Source organism: Pygocentrus nattereri, chromosome 11 (assembly GCF_015220715.1).
Source record: "Pygocentrus nattereri isolate fPygNat1 chromosome 11, fPygNat1.pri, whole genome shotgun sequence".
NCBI classification, from domain to species: Eukaryota; Metazoa; Chordata; class Actinopteri; order Characiformes; family Serrasalmidae; genus Pygocentrus; species Pygocentrus nattereri.
Window position 1 is genome coordinate 14,983,331 of NC_051221.1, and position 20,335 is coordinate 15,003,665.

The following is a 20,335-nucleotide window of genomic DNA, read 5'->3' on the forward strand; positions in this document are numbered from 1 at the left end:
TTCTGATCGTTTACCTGTGACACTTATTGAAACAAATTACAAATCACACACAAAAATAGTCAGAAGGGGTTTAAAAGGCCCATATCAATGTAAAGCCTGCAAAAAGAGATCATAATAACTACTCTGGTCTTATATGGTTATTGCATGTCACACAACACAAGATGCTGCAAATAAAATCTTGGCTGAACTTCATGTCAGATTGTATGAATTCAGTTATGCTGCATGTCAATTTATACAGTAAAGACTCTCTGCCAGTAGATTTACGATGCAAGACAATGACAACAATCTGCATGCATCTTTTCTGATGAAAAATAGAGCCTTGCAAGCAAAATAATAATAATAATAATAATAAAAATACACCCCTCACATTTCTGCAAATATTTTATTATATATTTTCATGGGACAACAGTATAGAAAGGAAACTTGGATATATCTTAAAGTAGTCAGTGTACAGCTTGTATAGCAGTATAGATTTACTGTTCTCTGGAAATAACTCAAAACACAGCCATTAATGTCTAAATAGTTGGAACTCACAGTGAACTTGTCCAAATTGTCTTCAAAGTGTCAATATTTTGTGTGACCACCGTTATTATCTAGCGCTGCCTAAACCCTCTTGGTCATGGAATTCACCAGAGCTGCACAGGTTACTACTGGAATCCTCTTCCACTCCTTCATGATGATATCATGGAGCTGGAGGATCCTTCTGCTTGAGGATGCCCCACAGGTGCTCAATTGGGTTTAGGTCTGGAGTCATACTTGGCTAGTCCATGACCTTTACCTTCAGCAAGGCAGTGGTCATCTTGGAGGTGTGTTTGAGGTTGTTATCGAGTTGGAAAACTGCCATGCAGCGCAGTTTCTGAAGGGATGGGATCATGCTCTGCTTCAGAATGTCACAGTACATGGTGGAATTCATGTATCCCTCAATGAACCGCAGCTCCCCAGTGCCGGCAGCACTCATGCAGCTCCAGACCATGATGCTACCATTAACATGCTTGACAAGAGACAGTTGTCTTGGTACTCCTCCCCAGGGCACCACCTCACATGCTAGACACCATCTAAGCCAAACAAAAAAAGCACTTATGCGTCTATTTTTTGAAGCCAACCTCTGGATATGACGCTGAACACGTGGACTCTTTGGTCGACCCTGGCGAGGCCTGTTCCGAATGGAACCTGTCCTGGAAAACCACTGTATGACCTTGGCCACCATGCTATAGCGCAGTTTCAGGGGTTTAGCAATCTTCTTATAGCCTAGACCATCTTTGTGGAGAGGAACAAGTCTATTTCTCACACCTTGTAACCCTAATGAGTCACATGACATGAGGGAGGGACAACAAGGGACAAGTTCACTATGAGGTGAACTCACTTGTGTTGCCAGCTATTTAGACATTAATGGCTGTGTGCTGAGTTATTTAGAGTTATTAATGATTCCTTGCCACTGATGCCCCCGGCTTGCTCACCTGGAGGTTTTTACATTCATGTTAAAACTTTGTCTTTACTGGAATTCTGTGAAGCTGCTTAGTGACAACATCAGTTTTAAGAAGCGCTATACAAATAAATTTGGTTTGATTTATTTTTAGAAGACAGTAAATCTATACTGCTATATAAGCTGTAAACTGACTACCTTAAGTTATATTCAAGTTTCATTTCTATAATGTTGTCCCATGAAAAGATTTGAACGTGGCGTGGTTGTTGGTGCCAGACGGGCTGGTCTGAGTATTTCAGAAACTGCTGATCTACTGGGATTTTCACGCACAACCATCTCTAGGGTTTACAGAGAATGGTCTGAAAAAGAGGAAATATCCAGTGAGCGGCAGTTGTGTGGACCACAATGTGTTGTTATGCGAGAGATCAGAGGAGAACGGGCAGACTGGTTTGAGGTGATAGAAAGACAACAGTAACTCAAATAACCAACCAAAATCTCTGAGGAATGTTTCCAACACCTTATTGAAAGTATGCCACGAAGAATTAAGGCAGTTCTGAAGGCAAAATGGGGTCCAAACTTTAATTTTTAACTAATAAAGTGGCCGGTGACTGTATATATCTTATATATAACTTGATGTTAGTTGGCTCATTTTTATGTCCACTATTTCACTATTTCAATGCCATGTGTCAGCTAGAGGGGTATAAAGCTTCCCAGCATTGCACTATAGAGCAGTGGAATTTTGTTCTCTTGAGTGTTGGAACTCCATCCAGGGTTAAAAATCCAACATCAGTATGAATGTAACAGGGAGTGAGGTTGCGGACGCATATGCAGAGATAAGTGACTTTTATTCATGGCAAATTCAGGGTCATAGAGCCAACACAGATTGCACAAGAGTCAGACATGACGAAATCTCAAAACAGAACCAAAAGAACAAACAGTACAAGCCAAGCACATCAAACATTACAAACAACAATTCAAACAAAGACCAGTAACCAGACAGGGAAAAACACAGGCAGAAACAATCAGTGGTGGAGTCACGAAACGAGGGGGCTGGACTAAAAAAACAAAACAAAGAACATGCGGGCTACACCAAAACACAACACGAACACATGGACAGGACTGGGAGGGGCCAATCGTGACAATGTATGCAATCAGATCCTCACAGCAATCTTCCAGCACCTAGTGTAAAGCCTTCCCAGAAGAATAGAGACTGTTACAGCAAAGGGAGATTTGCTATTAATACATGTGACTTCATCAGAACAGTTGACTGAGTGTTTGTCCACACAGTTTTAAACAGTGTATTTATGTTATATTGAAACTAGATTAGCTTAATGATGGACAAATATTACATTTAATTAAGAAGTCCTCCAGGCATCTCTCACATTGACTGAAGTCATCCGCTGGTCTTCTCATATCCTCTAAATGCCCAAGGAACTTTTCAGTGCCTGTTTTATTGATTTCCTTGGCTGATGACTTCCAGAGCAGCCAAGATAAGCTCACCCCGCTGCTGCTGTGTGTCTTTGTGTCTGTGTGTTATTATACTGATTTCCTTCTGTGCACCCAGTAGACTGTTTCAATGCTGAGAGGAAATAAACAAACATGAGACAAGCCACAAACACACACACTCGCACACATACAGCAGTGTGAAAAGGTCAAAGTCCACCCTTCTTTTCCTTGATCATTTAATGTAAGTTATTTATATTTGCTGCTGTCCCATCTTCTGCAGTTACATGTATACTCAGCAGTAATCACCCCAATGAAAAGCAGCTATATGTGTCTAAGCCATGACACTACCCCCACCATGTTTCCCAGAAGATGTGATGTTTGAACTTTTTCTTCCATCACATTTTCCTAATTTATTTTGTCTCTGATACAAGTTATTCTTTTTCTGAGCTGTCCTAAAACTGGTGTCCCTAGCAAGCATGTTTCATGACTCTCCAAGAATTTTTAAGTACTTCAGCAAATTATACATTGACCGTTCTGTTTTTAAGGCTTACCACTGGTTTGCAATTTGTGTTGAAACATCTAATGTTACCAGATATATTGCTCTCTTTATGGTATTCTTGGATACATCAGTCCCTAGATCTCACAGAGTATCACCATATTCTTGATCCCTTCAATATGTGAAAAGTGTATTCAATATTTTGGCCACATCTCCCATTGATTTCTTCTTATTTTTCAGCCTTATGACAGCCTGCTTTACCGACATCTACATTTATTTTGTGCTCATGTTAAGAGGAAAGGGTGGCAGGCTTCAGATGTGAATACAACTACTACACTTTTGGTAGCTTTTTTATGCATGAACAAACATAGCTGGACAAAAACAAAACAACTTGGTATCATTCTGTCCAATTACTTATATGGGAACTACACATAAAAATATATATATTCCCTACATGTGTCACCCAGCAAGAATGTACATTGCCCCCAAATTAAAGCTGATGGCCTTTGTTTCAGTTCTGAATTATACTGGAGTACATAAGGAAAACAACAAAAACTGTGGCGTTGTTTAACTCTGACAGACCGTGCTCATGTCCACTGTGGCACATAAGAAGTTAGAGTTTGACATTTTAATGTGTGCTACTTACAGCACTATATAAAAGTCAGAGAACGCCCTTCATTTATAACATTTCTAGTCAAAATAGCCATTTACTACACATTATAGCAGATATTTTCCAGGAAATAAGTCATAAGATAATCTAACTGGATGTAAAAGCCAAATGAAAAAGGCAGGAGTTTTACAAAACTGAAGTTTAAAAAATGATTAAAAGATAAAGAGAAAATGGGGCTCTTAAAAACCAAGCGAGACCAGGTAGACTAACCTGATTTAGATGTTAAAAAATCCACAGGTGTTTCTGTCCATCCTTGCACTGTGAGATGACAATTCAACGCCTGTGAGTCTGAAAGGATGTGGAGCTGTCAGCTTCGAAAAGGAAATGAAATTGCCTCAGATGCGGAGTGAGGATTTCTAGACTGATGAGTGTAAATTTGGAATTGGGATTACTTGGAATGTGAGAAGACTGAAATCCCTGTGGATTTCTTTGAAAAACAAAAGCACCACCCCTGAAAAGCATGGAAGCCATAATAAAGGCAAAGGTTCAACACAATGAGTGCTGAAGAAATATGTGTAGTTGTTGAAGCTTCTGTATAATTATGTGTTAAATAATGGTTCCTGCTTTTTCCCCTGACACTATCAGATGAATAAACTGTTCAGAGCTTAAAGGCTGGTTTGACTAGACATTAACAGGGTCTCTGACTTTTGAACATTACTGTAATTAGCTCCTCAAAATGCACATCTATAACATTTTAAATTGCCATTTTTAAGCAGTTTCCATGGATAATGCCTGTGCTTGTTGCTTAGGGCAAAACCACTATGACATTATAACAAAGACTGAGTCTTAACAGTTATATAACAAATGCTCACTTTGGTACAGAAGCTAGTGCATCAGTGTGAAATAATAATGGATAAACAGTTGTTTCCACAGCAGTACATAGACTAAGTAGTTTCCATTGATGGGTCATATTCCTCGAAAGTGAAAACAGGCTACCAGATGGTTATGATGCTCCTAGGAGGGTTCCTAGCTCATGTAATGAGCTTCTTTTAAGTTTAGGAATCAATGGAAGATGGTGTTTCAATGAGATTAACCATAGAAACAGCTCTGTTGCATGATGGGAGACGTAGTCCAGCTGATTGCAACTGCATATCACCTTCATAGAGGACAAAATAAGTGGTGGCAAATGTTCTCAGTGGACAGTAAGAAAGAGCAGTGATGTATGATAGGACTCATTTCAGATGGTATTTCCAAGAGAAGGGCTGGAAGAGCTGCGTCTGTAGGTGGCATCCTCTCTCTCCACGCTGCAGCCCGCATTGGTGTGGCTATCTTTGGCTGAGGATTGCAGCGTGCAGTGGAAACAGAAAGTGTAGAAAAAGGCCATCAGCAAGAGGAAGCACACCATGCAGAAGATGATGACAATGATGATGTTGTGAACGTTCATGTAATCTTCCCCGGATTGAAGGCTGGGGAGGATAGCAGGGGTGGTGGTCATGTCCCCCTCTCTGTATGCTGAGCTGCTGGAGATGGGGAGCACTAAGCTCGGCATGGGAAGAGATGAACTGGACATGTCAGTGGCCTGCTTTGGGAGAGAAGTGCAATGGTCCGTCTGGTCTGTGCCAACTTCTGCAATGTAAAGACACTTTAGCAGCTGCACAGAAAGTAATGTGTGTTTTTTCCTTAGACTAAGCTCCAGCTAAAAAATTGCCACAACAGAAGCCACTAAAGAACAGCAGTGTTGGAAGTCAGCACACATGAAGACGCAAAGTCATTCAGGCTGGTTTGATTTCACTGATTTGACTGATGTGAAATGCTCAATCCTAGAGAAACATATGGGGTCAGACTGTTCCTAATTGTGATAATAGGAACCAAATGTCTGAAGCGTTTAATAACTCTAAAAGCTACCTCACAGGCTTTATATGAAAGTGTTATAAATATTTTGCTACATGACTGAGATACTTTCTAAAGTAGTTTTGTGATTAAGTTTTGGCCTAAAACATATTTTTCGTTTAATGCAAAACAAAATCCAAACACAATGTATTTTTTTAGATTTAACACTAATTTACCCTTTTCCACATTACATAGAAAACTCAGAAGGCACATGTAGGTTCCCTGATCATTTTATATAGTAACTTAAATGGCTATAATTGCATTGTAGACATCATGATCATATCATAATCAGCACAGATGTCTGATGTTGTCAGTTGCACTGAGATTTTTTAATATTATGAGCTAAAATGACTCATTATATCTGGACATCCTATTACATTTTGCATGTATATTTCACATTGTACAGGGCCTGGCTGGTCACGTCACTTAAAAATCAAGAAAAAACTTTTAATTCACGTAACCAGCAATTTCAAAGGTAATTCATAATTATCAATTGTGAAGGTTCTTAATTACCTCTTGAATGTTGATTTCAGCTCATTTAATGCAAATATTTCACTTAACAAAGCTGAAGAGTGAAACTGAAAATAGTAAATCACTTAAATTTTACTTTATATTAACGGGTTTCATGTTAATACACTATACACAACCGGTTCATTTTTTAGAGTTTGCATTTTATGTCCAAGAAAGAATTCTTTCATCTATGAAATGTAACCCTTCAGACCTTTTTTTAATGTTTTATATAGTATTCTCATATTTCTGTCACACCTGCAAAATAGTAATTTCTACAGGCAAGAGCTGCACAATGAGCTCAGAACAGCTACAAAAATATATACATGTTCATTTCAGCAGGCTTTCCACATTTTCAGCCATATATTTTGAATCATTTCCTTCAAACATGGTAGATTAAGCAGAACAATATGAAGAAATAGTAAAAAACATATATATCAATAGAAAAACACTGGATTTCCAAATGAATTGATTAATATCTTGTCGCTGGAGCGTAAATTAATCACAGAATCTCCTGGAGAGCTACTGTCCAAGTGTCCTGTCTCGATAGCTATTGAAAATACTTTTGCTGGGCCATATATACACATCGAGAGAGAGAGTCTGGCCAGATACGTTTTCTTTGTTTCATTGAAATCTACAAGGCACAATGCGAGTAAGCATGGAATAATCCTTATGACTTTGTTAACCAAGTTAAATAAATAAATAAATAAACGAGACATATCTGGAAGATAAATTAGTCAAGCGTATTGTATGTGCAGACCAAGATAAATAACAAATTCATTAATCAGGAGTTCTCTGTGCAAGAGAAGACCAGCCTGATCCAGAAATGACAAATTTGAGTAAAAAAACATGAAACGGAGGATTTCAGTTTAGCTGTGAAACCCTGAAATTCTTAACATGGTCTAAAAACATGATAACTCCTCTACTGGCAACACTTAAACCACATCCCCGAGACAGAGGTACTCACCTGGAATTCAGCAAACTGCTAAATAATTGCCACACACAGCCTTCAGTGGCAGCTAGAGATGCTGACTGCTTCGCTGTTAAAGGAGGGAATAGGAAGAGGAGAGTACAGAAAAGGGGAAAGCGGGAGATACAGATGAAGAAGCTGTGCTCTCCGGCAACGTTGCCATAGCGACATTTGAAGAGGGGCAGAGAGCTCCAACATGACATCGGTTTAGGATGATGATGAGACGGAGAGAGCGTGAGAGGAAGGAAGAGTGAGCACACATCATATCTGACCCTTTTCATGCAGTTAAGAGAACACAGATTGGACCGTGGGGAATAAAGTCAGACAGGTTTTCTGTATGTCCAGATGGACAATTAATAGAATAAAGCAGTAAAACAGGAATTTATTAAGCTTTATATAAACACAGCTACAGGTGTGAATTCTCTAGATTCTACATGTACAAACAAAACAAAAAATAACTACTGAAAAAAAATTATATTTACATTTTTTGCAGGTTTAATGTTGTTTTTTTAAAGATCGTTTTGATTTCTTTTTAAAGATAAGTTGGAAGAGGATTATGCTGGAAGAGGATGACCAGCAAGAAGATGGATGCATACAATCGAGAAGCTTGTAGACCCAAATAGGAGAAAGGATATTGTGGAGGAACGCTATCCACATGGTGGTCAGAAATACATCCCTGTCCCTCATGGCCACATGGTGAGCAATTAGAACCCATTGTTTTGAAGTAAATGTGTCACAAAGTCTGAAAATCAGTGTGTAACAATAAGAATTGCCACAACTGAAACACATATTTGCTACAATTAAGTAAAAATTGTTGCGCTTTAATAAAAATATTATGATTTTATGTTTGTACAACTGTTCAAGGCTGTGCTTGCTTGTCACAGGTGGTTGGGATAGTGTTGTGGTTAACACCTCTGCCTTCTACGCTGTAGACTGGGGTTCAATCCCCACCTGGGTAAACACCCTACACTATACCAATAAGAGTCCATGGGCAAGACTCCTAACACCACCTTCGCCTTCCTGTGTAAAATGATCAAATTGTATGTCGCTCTGGATAAGAGCCTCAGCCAAATGCCATAAATGTAAAATACTAGCTAGAGATTGTGAATTATTTTATCACTGCTGAAAAAGTCATTACTGAAACATTTGGTGATGTTTAGTGTAGTGTTATATGTTTAATCCTTTATTTTAACAAAAAAAACACAGTTCAGGTCATTCAAAATAATCATTTTTACTCTAAAGTCCAGGTCTGTGTACAACTATATGCAATTTTTTTTGCATTTGCATGGGCCACATTTTATGTTTTATTTTCTTCCTGTAATTCAGCAAATACACAAGAATTGTGCGATTAAAAGTGCAGAGTTGTGTTCTCAGTAGAGAATATGTTAACTTATTAACATATCATTTCAACAGGAGTACCTAAACTTTTGTGTACACCTAAACAGACCTGAACCTATACTGAACCCTACATCTTTCTTTCTAACTTTAACCTTACTCTAAACCCAAAACCTAATCCTACCACTGGACCTAATACAAATTTTGATTTTACCAGATAGTATCTTAAACTTCAGTGTAAACGACACTAAACATAAAGTATGTGAAAGAAAAAGAAAATCTACTTGCCAAAATGATATGGTTTTTTAATAAACCTGGCTACTCTTTGTGTCCACTGACTCATCTTTTAGTCTCAATTTTGCTATTAAGGGTAATTTGCATGCAATTTCTGCTGATTAACATCAGATTTAAATATTCATTCACTGTGTGCCAGAAGGAAACCAGAGTGCTGCTTGCATAATACATCAGCTAATCATAACAGTGATTTTATCTCTTCAGAGATGTTCAAACAATACTAACAGAAAACTACCAGTAAACATAATTAAAGGCAAAAACACCTGCATTTTGTACTTTGTGCATTGTCCCTTTGCATACCTTCCAAAAGCGTTTGCTGGTATGGAGGAGATGTCTCACTGTAGTTGTGGTGAATGTATCACCTCCACCCTCCAGTAATTGTTCAACTGTGATCCTTGGAGAATGTTTTGCCTCCCTAACCAGCCTCCTCAACGTGTATGGGGAGATGGTGTCCAAAGTAATCTTATGCAAAGGTAAAAAATAACACATCCTCTACTGAGAACACTTGCATTTTTGTATTGCACAGTTACTGTTTATTTGGTGAATTTAGTGTAGTGGGGAAAAAAATAAAAATTTTGGCCTGGGCAAAAGCTAAAGCACAATTTACATTTCATGATTTCTTTGAATTGCGTCAACTCACTGCAGATATATTTGCACATTTGCTTATGTACCACTTATGTCTTACCTTTGATGACATGATGTGTTGAGTAACATTTGGCATTTGTATTAACATTTTACAAAGCCTATATAAGCTTTTATAGTGAAAGAGCACGGTAAGTACCATATACCACAGTAAGTACCAATACCAAAAAAAAAAGACGATATGAGTTTAAATTAGTTCTTGGCTTTGAATAGATAGAAAATGACACACGTTTCTGCAATGCTTTACAGAATCTCACCTTTAAATGTCCCCAGTTACATATTTTAACTACAACCGGAACTTCACATTCAAACACTGGCACACTGAAAGGTGAGCTGAATGCTCGAGGCAATGGCGGATAGCAACAGTTGCTAATCAGTGAACAGAGTCCTGAGGAAAACTAGCAGGAGTGGTCAGAGTATTAAATTATTTCATTAGTCAAGATATGAAAGGATAGATAGATAGATAGATAGATAGATAGATAGATAGATAGATAGATAGATAGATAGATAGATAGATAGATAGATAGATAGATAGATATCCATTTACATAGATATTTTGGGAGAAATTGAAATACTGAAACAAGATGACTTATAAAGAATTACTAACATTTTTTAATGACAAAGTCTCATTACACTGATAACAGTTCACACTCAGATGATGATTGGCTAGTTGACACAGCACAGACAACAGAGCTAAAGGAGAACACTTTGTTTCCTGAGTCTCAGCCAAAATTTGAAGCCATGATCACCCCATTTCACTCACAGCACTGGCAGACAAAGCTGCTGAACATTTCACTGGATTATAAGGTGTGGCACCAATCCTATTAAACTCAATTCAAAAGCAGCAGAAGGGTAAATATCCAGTCAGTCCGATTATTTTCCAGCAGGGATTCCTCTTTTTTCAGATGAGAGTACTAATTTTCAGGGCATGGGAGGTTTGGTGGTTTTAAAACATAACCAATGTTGTTCGTTTGTTAATCATGATGATCATTACTGAAAGGCTACATACAGAGACTCTGTGTTTTGGACATAACCATGCAGGCCTCATTGATATGGACTGGATCAGACCCTGTTTATTTGAGGGTGGAACAGTAGGCGTCTTCATTTCTTCCTGTTCACAATGTTGTTGCAGATCCAGTTCATACCATCCTGTGAACATACACGTAAGCAGAGGAATTAGAAACAAACAAACACACACTGATTTAAATGATCATCACATTAAGTGTGGCTGCCTTATTACTACTCTCAAATATTAATAGGCTGTGTTATCCTATTGTGTGATCGACCTCAGTGTATTCCGAGACACTTGTGCAAGGTGAGTTATAGATATTAAAGAGCCCTTATTCTCCTTTTTTTCAGGACATTTGTGTGGGTTTATGTACCAAAAACGGTCATAATTAATTTTTACATGACCATTTTCCAACCTCTCTTTATCTTTCAGAATTAAGCACAATGTTACTTTGACTTTAAAACTGATACATGCAAAAGAATTCAGATTCGGGTTCAGAAAGCAGTACGAGCTATAACATTCCTTATAACGTTAGTGTGAATGGGCGGAGTTGAAGGCTAAATATATGCAAATACACTGATTTTCATGACATCGCAACAATACATTTAAACTGAGCAGTTTTTTTTCACCTTAGTTTCTATATGTGGGCTGTACGGACTGGGGAGTATAGAGTGTGCTTTGAATCTTTAACAGTATTTATATAATAATGAAAGTCCCTTCTCTATGATATGAGCTGATAAAAACACCTTAGTGAAGGACATTTACTGGGGTCAACACCTATCCATATTACTGCATTCGTGAGGATTTGCAGGGCAGATCTTCCAGCAGGACAATGATCCAAAGCACACCTCAAAATCAATAGAAAAAATGGCTCACTGACTACAGAATCAGAGTTTTCAATGACCATCCCAGTTGCCTGACCTAAACCCCACAGAGAACCTGTGGGATGAGCTGAAGAGGAGAGAATTTTAAGGATCTGGAGAGGTTCTGCATGGAGAAATGGCCCCTGATCACTTGCCACTTGTATTCCTCAGTGCATTTAAGCATTACAGGAGAAGGTTCAGAGCTGTTATCTGTGTAAAAGGAGGCTGCACAAAGAATTGCGACAATCTTTTTGTTTTGCAGTCCTTGTTCATCAACTTCAAGCTTAGATCTTTAGAGTTTTGTTAATATTCTGAATGATAGGTTGAGCAATAAAGAATGTTTTTTACAGCCTGTTTTGCTTTTTGCTCATGTTTACCAGGGGTGCCAATATTTGGGGAGGGCACTGTATTTAGTGCTGTGGATAGATACAAAAACAGCATTATGAAGATAGTTTACATCCCTGTGATAACAATCAAAAATTGGCGCTGCTGGTCAGATGACATGATTTGTTGATGTTCTACAAGAAAATCAGTTACACGTCCTCTACACATTTCTGCATGTTTTAATACGCAATTATGGTTCATTTGTGGAATTTACCATTGAATCAAAACAGGACCTGTACAAATGGGACATTTCATACAGTACAGTTTGTTTTTTTCCAATAATAAGTGTAATATTTAAGTTTGTTCGCTACAGAGGATGTGCTCACTTATTAACATTATTAAATCTTTAGAAAGTAGTATGCAGATGTGAAAATAGACACAGTTAGGCCTTTGGTGCCCCCTGGTGTCAGTCACCTGTACTCCCTCTCCGCTCACTGCTGAGCAGGCTTGGATCTGCCACACTCGGTCTCTGTAGGTGTGCAGGTTCAGTCCCTCTGCAATCTCGCTGGCCGGAGACGCCGTGGCCAAATCCTGTTTATTCGCAAAGATCAGCACAGGCACACCCTTCAGGTTCTCCTCATCTATCAGCTCAGACAGCTCCTACATACACAAATGAGTATATATGGAAAACAAGTTAGTGTAATTCAATCCCTAATGTCGTGAAAAATGCAAATTATTCTTATCTTTTAAAAATACAGATCTAATCTACTGTAATATTCACACTAAATGTCTTTCTTGGAGCATAAAAAGATAAAGGTCTGCAGGGCATTATGCAATGATCTGGATACTATCACAATAGTAATGTCAGTGTTTTCTTTTTGATTTTTATCACAGCCATGTAAATGATCTTCATAATGCAGTGTTTGTGGGCTGTCTAGCGCAGCAGGGCCTCTGTGGTAATTTTATGAATGTGATGGAATATCAGAGGGACTTTCCTGGTGTACAGTACTGTACAATACTCATTTACCCAATGTCCAGTCAAGAAGTTCATTTCTCAGTGTCAGAAAAAAGCAGAGAACATACATTTACCAGATAATTACAGTGCTGTGTTCTATTTTTTGCATTTCTGTATCTTCAATGTTTCAGTTCATCAAACTACTTTGAATACTAGACAAAGATAACACAAAACGATGCTTCCATTTACTGATGAAAAAATGCTATTAAGCTCTGCCTGGCCCTATGTGAAAAAGTAATTGCCCCCTTAGCTACTGAATCGACCATTGGGTTTGAGTTTCACTGGCCACATCCAGGCATGATTACTGCCAGAGTTGTTGAATCTAAACATCACTTAAACAAAACTTGTCTGGCAATGTGAAGCAGGCTAGAAGGTCTCAAAAAGCAGGACATAATGCCATGTTCTAAAGAGATTCAAATATACATGTGAAGCAAAGTCATTGAAATCTTCCAGTCTGGAAAGGGTTACAAAGCCATTGCTGAGGCTCTTTGACTCCAGTGAGCCACAGTGAGAGCCATTATCCAGAAATGGAGAAGACTTACCAGGAGCGGCCAGCCTACCAAAATGTCACCCAGAGAGCAGTGATGAGTCATCCTGGAGGTCACAAAAGAACCCAGAAAAACATCTAAAGCAGGCATGTCAAACTGGGCAAAAGTGCTGTGGAGATTAGCTCTTACCCTCATCTAATGCCCTGAATTCAGTTCATGAAGGCCTTACTTATTAGCTGATGAGCTGAATCAGGTGTGTTTAATGAGGCAGTGTGCTGAGGTCTGCAGTCTTTTGGCCCACTTGGACTGGAGCCTGACACGTAAGATCTAAAGAACTGCAGGCCTCACATGTCTCAGTTTAGGTCAATGTACATGATTCCACAATAAGAAAGACAATGAGAAAAACTGGCACCCATCCACTGCAAGGTGCAAATCACTGCTGACCAAAAAGAATACAAAGGTTTGTCTTGGCATAAAGCTAACACCACCATAATAACATCATGCCAACAGTCAAACATGATGGTGGTAGTGTGATGGTCTGGGGCTGCTTTACTTCTTCAGGACCTGGACGCCTTGCCATAATTGATGGAACCATGAATTCTGCCCTCTATCAGAAAATCAAGAACAATGTCCACCCTGTGAGTTTGTGACTTAAAGCTCAAGCGAAGCCGGATCATGCAGCAAGACAATGATTCAAAGCATACAAGTCCACAAACGAGTCAAAGTCGTGACTTAAATTCTGTTGAGATGCTGTGGTGAGACCTTAAACAGGCAGTTTGTGCTCTAAAACCCTCCAATGTAGCCACAAAACAATTCTACAAAGGAAATTGGGCCAAAATTCCCCTACAGAGATGTAAAAGACTCATTGCAAGTTCTGCAAACATTCGACTGCAGCTGTTACTGCCAAGGGTGGAACAACTAGTTAATAGGTTTAGGGGGCAATGACCTTTTCACGTGAGTGACTTACGTTTTGAATAAATCATTCAATAAATGAAATGATCATTTAAAAGCATTTTGTGTTTACTCATGTTGTCTTTATCTTATATAAAAATGAGCTGAATTCATTATTCTTGGCCAAATATTCTTTTGTCTGTTTCCTTTTCTCAGTAACAGTTTCTTAACAGCTACACATCCTTTCAGACTCGTAGTGTTGAGTGGTCTTCTCACAGTGGAAGGATGGACAGAAACACTTGTGGATTTTTCAGATCTGAAGCCACAGTGGAGCTTGATTTTCTCCTTTAAGATGAAAGCTTACTCTTTATCTGATAGTGACAGATTTGGTCATCTTGTATGGCTGTTAGGGGTCTCCTGTTCTGAAAACTTGTTTTTCTTAGACTGTCATCTTTGTTATACGCATGAATTATCTTGTATGTAATATTTTCAGAAATGTCTACTTTTTTCGGTTTGGATGCACATGAGAATTTGAAGGGTGGTTAACCCTAAAATGGCTGGGGCTCATGGGCCATTTAACGCAAAGTTTCATTACATAGCTCAGCCAGTTTGCATTAAAGCCCCCAATGTTATTGAATAATAAGCCTTAGTATGTAATGAGCCTTGGATTTTAGGGGCTTAAGGTGAGTTTGCGTAGTGCTTGTATGACAGTGTGTGTTTGAAGGGGAACATAATCAGTGAGAGCTTTGGGAACAGCTCTTATTAAGAGCACTCAGCTGTAACTGGTTGGTTTTAGTGTTGGAATGATGGAGCAGTTAAAGTGACAGTAAAGAGTGGACAGAATAAATACTGATAGACTTGATATCATACTTAGTGTCGACGGCTTCTCTGTTATTGTCACGCAGCAGACAGATCCTCTCAGTATTATGAACTCCATCTCCCAAGATCCTTTGGGAGAGCATGTGACCTCTGACTGTTTGATAGCTTCAGAGTCCATAGCGGACTCCATTTCTCAAGAGACTTAGGGAGATCACATGACTGGTGATGACCAGCTACGAACTACGACCAGCTACGTGATTTTGGATTACTGGTTTCGACCCATGCCTGCCTCTGGACTTCTCCACTGTCTCATGTCAATAAACCCATTTTTGTGTCTCAGATCTGCTTACGTCTGACTGCTGCTGAACTCTTACAGTTATATCAATTTTGCATTTTTTTCTGAGGCTGAAAATGAAAAACTTGTGCTTAATGGACATTTTAAATGGAAATTTGATTAAACGAAAGTTTGGTCTCTGACCTTTGACACAGTACTGCAATTTTGAGCCTTACCATTCCTGTTTCCTCAAACCTCTTCTTGTCTGCGCTGTCTATTACATAGATCTGGAAACAAACAGATATGTAAGATATCTACCGTATAGACAAGCTGAACACAGTAATATTACTAAACTTTGATAGAAAAACCACAGATAAACTATTACACCATCAGACTGAGAGGAGAGACAGAGAGAGGGAGCTATGTGACGTCCAATAGCAGAAATATGCAAATATCTCCTGCTAAAAACAATGGAGCCTGTGAGTAAAGCGGCAATGGTAACTGCCCTTATTCAAAACCAGACAGTTGGCTGATTACAGGTGAAACATTACTAGTTGACTCAAAGGAAAAAGGCATAGAGACAGAGGCTGAATCCTCTCCTCACCAGCAAATCTGTGTTTTCTAAGTATTTCTTCCAGAAAGGCCTGATCTTCCTCTGTCCACCGATGTCCCACACGTTCAGCTTCATCCCATGAGAGGCCACACTCTTTATATTAAAACCCTACAAATACAGCACTACAATCAGTAAAACTGTATTTACAGTTTATGAAATAAAATAATGCTGTTGGGAAAAAATCTCTCTGTAATCCGTCAACATTAAGATGAGCTGTAGTATAAATGTCCACAAATAAAGCCCTAAACAAAAATAAGTTATTACTCGGTTATTACACAAACACCAAATATGACACATTAAATGTCCAAAAGTATCCAGACACCCCTTCAAATGAATGAATTCAGCTACTTTAAGGTGCACCCATGGCTGGCACAGGAGTGCACATACAGTCCATCCTGTATAATCTCCATAGTTAAGTATTGCCCAATAGAACGGGACTTTCTGGAACAGCTGGACTTGAGCCTAAGGTCATTATGCCCAATGCCATTTGTTGGTTAGGGTTGTAACTGGGCTGTGGATCGGTGGACCTGTGTTCTTTGGAGTGATGGAGCTCTATCCAATACCTTTGGGATAGGAACCAAATATCCAATCAGTACCTGACTTCACTAACACTACTGTGGGTGAATACAATCAAATCTTCACAGTGATGTTCCAACATCTAAAGCCTTCCCAGAAAAGTAGAGACTGTTACTGCTGAAAATGAATACCATTGATTTCAGAAGAAATGTTGGATGAACGGGTGTCTGTAAGCTTCTGAATAAACTTTTCTCTTCAGTGAACTCAACCCAGTTACTTAGATATTTAGAGGAATTGTTTGCAGTACTTTGGTTAACAATAGGGGCCAGTTTCCCAGACCCACATTAAGCCTAAAGGTTCATTCAAACAGGGATACTATTACTGGTGTGAGTCTGACAAGTTAGAGTAATTCACTCCGGATTTATTACTTGAACGATTTCTCACTTGTAAAAACTATAGACATTGCAGATTTGTTCTGAATTAAAATCCTGGATCTAATTGATAATCACTCAAACTACAACACCTCCCTAGTAAAACATAGCCAGAATAAGTCTAGACCAAAAGAATTTCAATGGTGATTCACCATGGGTGCTCCAGTTTAGTCCAAGTCTAGGCTTAATCCATGTCCATGTCAAAATAGAGAAGTTAAGCAATTTTTTGAAAGTTCACCCTATGGACAAAAGTTATTTAGTTGCTTTAAAGTCACAATAAATATCCCGATACAAATAATTTAGCATGAAAATGTTCTGATTCTGATAACTTCAAGTATCTTAATATTGTATTTTCGCTACATCACCTGTTTGCTTGTCTTCTGTTTAAAAGTATGTTTTAGTGTATCCTTGTGTAAGAGTGAGCTGATCCTTTGATTCTGGATCACAGTGCTTACTTCACACCTCTTACCTCTAAAGCTGGTGTGTGTTTATATGTTACCTGTGTCGGTGTGATAGTGCTGACGTCCTCTGAGGCCAAGCTCTTCAGTATGGTAGTTTTTCCTGCATTGTCCAGCCCAAGCAGAAGTATCCTCACTTCTTGCTCTGACGAACCCTTTAGTTTCTCAATAACTGAGAGCAAGCCCTGAGGGAAATTCCCACAAAGAGAAATGCTCAGCTAAACACCACATTCAACAGGCTCTCACGATTGCTACTGGGGCTTATAGCAGCTGGGGTTCTCTACTAACAGATGACTGTAGGTTCTTAGCTCTATTTCTAATTCAAACAACAATTCTTCTTTTTTGAAGAATGTAATAATTGTACATATCGCTGCTGTCGGAAGAAAACTATGTCCTACCATTTTTGTTGTTTTTGACCAAAAGAAATGGCCCAAAATTACTTGGAAAAAAACTCTGGTTCCATTGACTAAAGCATGTTTTTCCTTCTCCTGTAAACTTACCATATTGGAGATACAAGGTTTTCTTCCGACACCAGTGATATACATGTACCTATATATTAAATTATTGTGTGACTTGGGGATTTGGAGAACTCTTTGGTGGCATCATTAGGGAGAATATTTTATAGCATGGGTTGCTCTTCAGACCCCGTTCCCAAACAGAAGTGAGCATTTGGCAAAAGTATTGAAAGGGAAAGGAGGGAAAGATGTGTCTTCTGAAGATGTAACATAATAAGTGATGGCAAGTAAGTGCATACATGTCACCATTTCTTCATCAGTACATATATATTTGCATTTGTGACCTACATATTAAGTTGGACCTTCTTTTTACCTCTGGGCGTTTAGTACATAAAGACATATGTGGTCTGAAAGCCTCTGCAAAATGAATATTGACACCACTGACTTTCTCACAAACTTAAAATGGTAGTGGACTATGTTTTAGAAAACTGCAGATTTTAGTCATTTTGTCAGGGGGGCTACAATTTTACCCATGTTCAATGCAACAGACTGCATTTACACTTATTACACATCAATATGCGTACCAGGTTTGCCACCTCAATGGTAGAATGAGAAAGTTATTGTTATATCTTTATCCAAAATTGTCAAAAATATCACAAAAAGTTACTCCTTTCCACATTACATCACTATTAGCACTACTTACTTCTGTTCCTTAATCCAATTTTCATTGTCTTTTCCAAACCCTGACCTGCTAATCATGCTAACTCAATTACCTATATACCACACTGTGGCCTTCCACTATCACAAGCATTCCCTGAGAAGAATAAATATCATAGATATCAGGTGATTTAAGGTCGTGGTGAACATAAAGTGAACCTTTTTTTTTTAAATTACTGTTTGTGTAAAAATACTAATTTAGCTTCGGAAAAGAGCTTCATTCATGTAACGGCTAGCAGCTTAGCATTATTAGATTAATGCGGGCCGCTAGCCCGGCTTTGTTCTTTGCGTAAGAGAATTGAAGGAAAACATCACATTTCACGACACCTAGCTTATTAGCCGGAAGGAGACTTAACCATAAAGCTAAATGCAGTGGATTAAAATTAATCCAGTGAGCAGGCTGTCCACAGTTTAGATTACCAAAAGTGCTGTCACATGTAAAACAACTATTATGATATTAAATGCACAATACATGTAGTAGAACTAGTATTACTCCAATGCTATAAAGGATGTTTGCTATACTGTGAAGCATTTTTGACCAACACAGCTTTGATAAATGTTTGATAAACATTTATTCAAATGAAGATCCTGGCAATCAGTCATAAATTCAGTAAGAAGTGTTGTAGTCATAGATTAGCAGTGGCACAATACCACTTTTTCTTTTCTGATATCAATATCAATACTGAACCCTTGAGTATCAACCAACACCGGTCAGTAAAAATATTTTTTAAGCTTTTACTTAGAAAGAGCATCTAAAAGTAGACTCCCATGCTCAAACCACTGCCCCACAGAAAGAACTACCCAGCTAATGACTAGAAATGTAACAGGAGTGGATCAGGATTCATTCTATTATCTGATACCCAGTAGTGGATAGTGATCGACACTGATGTGCCATCTATACCATATATGTACAGTATAATATGTCAGTATGATATTTTAATCACAGCAACAGCTGTCATCTCTGGCCTTATTAGTAAAGGGTAAAGGGTCAGTATGAAGACTGATTGGATCTGACTGAGTTCATGTTGGCGTTGGTAGACACCTCTCACACGTACCTTTTGAGCTTCTCCCATCTTGCCTTCTGTCCCAAGTGCATCTACCTCCCCTGCTTTACTCCACAGACCAATGTGGCTCCACCATAGATGAGTCCAGTACAGTCCTTTAGGAATTCTGCTGCTTATTTACAGACACTGAATTATGTTTTTGAGTGTATATGTGAGTAGGTGTGTCTAGCGTTGGTCAGCCAGTGTTGATGAATTGTGAAGCATGGAGGGGGGCAGTGAGGGGATTAGGAGATTGGAATTAGCCTTCATCTCTCTTTCTTTCTTTCTCTCTCTCTCTCTCTCTCTCTCTCTCTCTCTCTCTCTCTGTATGTGTTGAAGCTTTATCTGGATTATCTCTCTACCAGCTGCTACTGTGGGGAATCACCCTGACTGACCAGCACTGCTCACAATAGCTATTTTACAGACTGCACTAATCTACTGTGCTATTCGCCACTCTACAGTAATCTAGGCATTTCTGCCACATTTTAACCTAATGAACTCATTACTGTATCAGAGACCCCTAGACGGCAGCACCATCCTATTGGCATTAGAGGCCATCTGTTGATGTATTGCATTATCCTTTCATCAATGATCAGTGTCTGACCACTGAGCTGTTCTTCTAGTAAAGTGGCCAGTGAGTGGAAGTACAGGGTCGGTGTTTCTAATAAAGAGGCCAGTGAGTGGAAGTACAAGGTTGATGTTTCTAATAAAGTAGCCACTAAGTGGAAGTACAAAGTGGGTGTTTCTAACAAGGTGGCCAGTGATTGGAGGGACAAGGTAAGTATTTCAAATAAAGGGGCCAGCAA

General features: G+C 38.8%; 1 protein-coding gene and 1 long non-coding RNA gene across 2 annotated transcripts; both read right to left on the reverse strand.

Annotated features, from left to right (window-relative positions):
* Positions 1–3,321: 3,321 nt before the first annotated feature.
* LOC119264270 lies at positions 3,322–7,522 on the reverse strand. The gene is made up of 2 exons (XR_005130926.1): positions 7,340–7,522; positions 3,322–5,601 (listed from the first exon to the last, which is right to left on the reverse strand). It is a non-coding gene; the product is annotated as an uncharacterized LOC119264270 (long non-coding RNA).
* A 2,676-nt stretch (positions 7,523–10,198) lies between these two features.
* arl3l2 (ADP ribosylation factor like GTPase 3, like 2) lies at positions 10,199–20,081 on the reverse strand. The gene is made up of 6 exons (XM_017703842.2): positions 19,542–20,081; positions 17,356–17,499; positions 15,901–16,017; positions 15,533–15,583; positions 12,284–12,469; positions 10,199–10,762 (listed from the first exon to the last, which is right to left on the reverse strand). Exons 1-6 carry the CDS (start codon positions 19,557–19,559, stop codon positions 10,715–10,717), a joined length of 564 nt encoding a protein of 187 aa, XP_017559331.1. The 5' UTR covers positions 19,560–20,081; the 3' UTR covers positions 10,199–10,714.
* Between the last annotated feature and the right edge of the window lie 254 nt (positions 20,082–20,335).

Bases quoted from the DNA above. Each gene is read 5' to 3' on its own strand.
- arl3l2 (XM_017703842.2), bottom strand. The intron at 15,584-15,900 runs GTGAGGAGAGGA...GTTTGTTTCCAG, and splicing joins TAGAAAACACAGATTTGCTG to ATCTATGTAATAGACAGCGC. The intron at 12,470-15,532 runs GTAAGGCTCAAA...TTGTGTATGTAG, and splicing joins GGTTTGAGGAAACAGGAATG to GAGCTGTCTGAGCTGATAGA.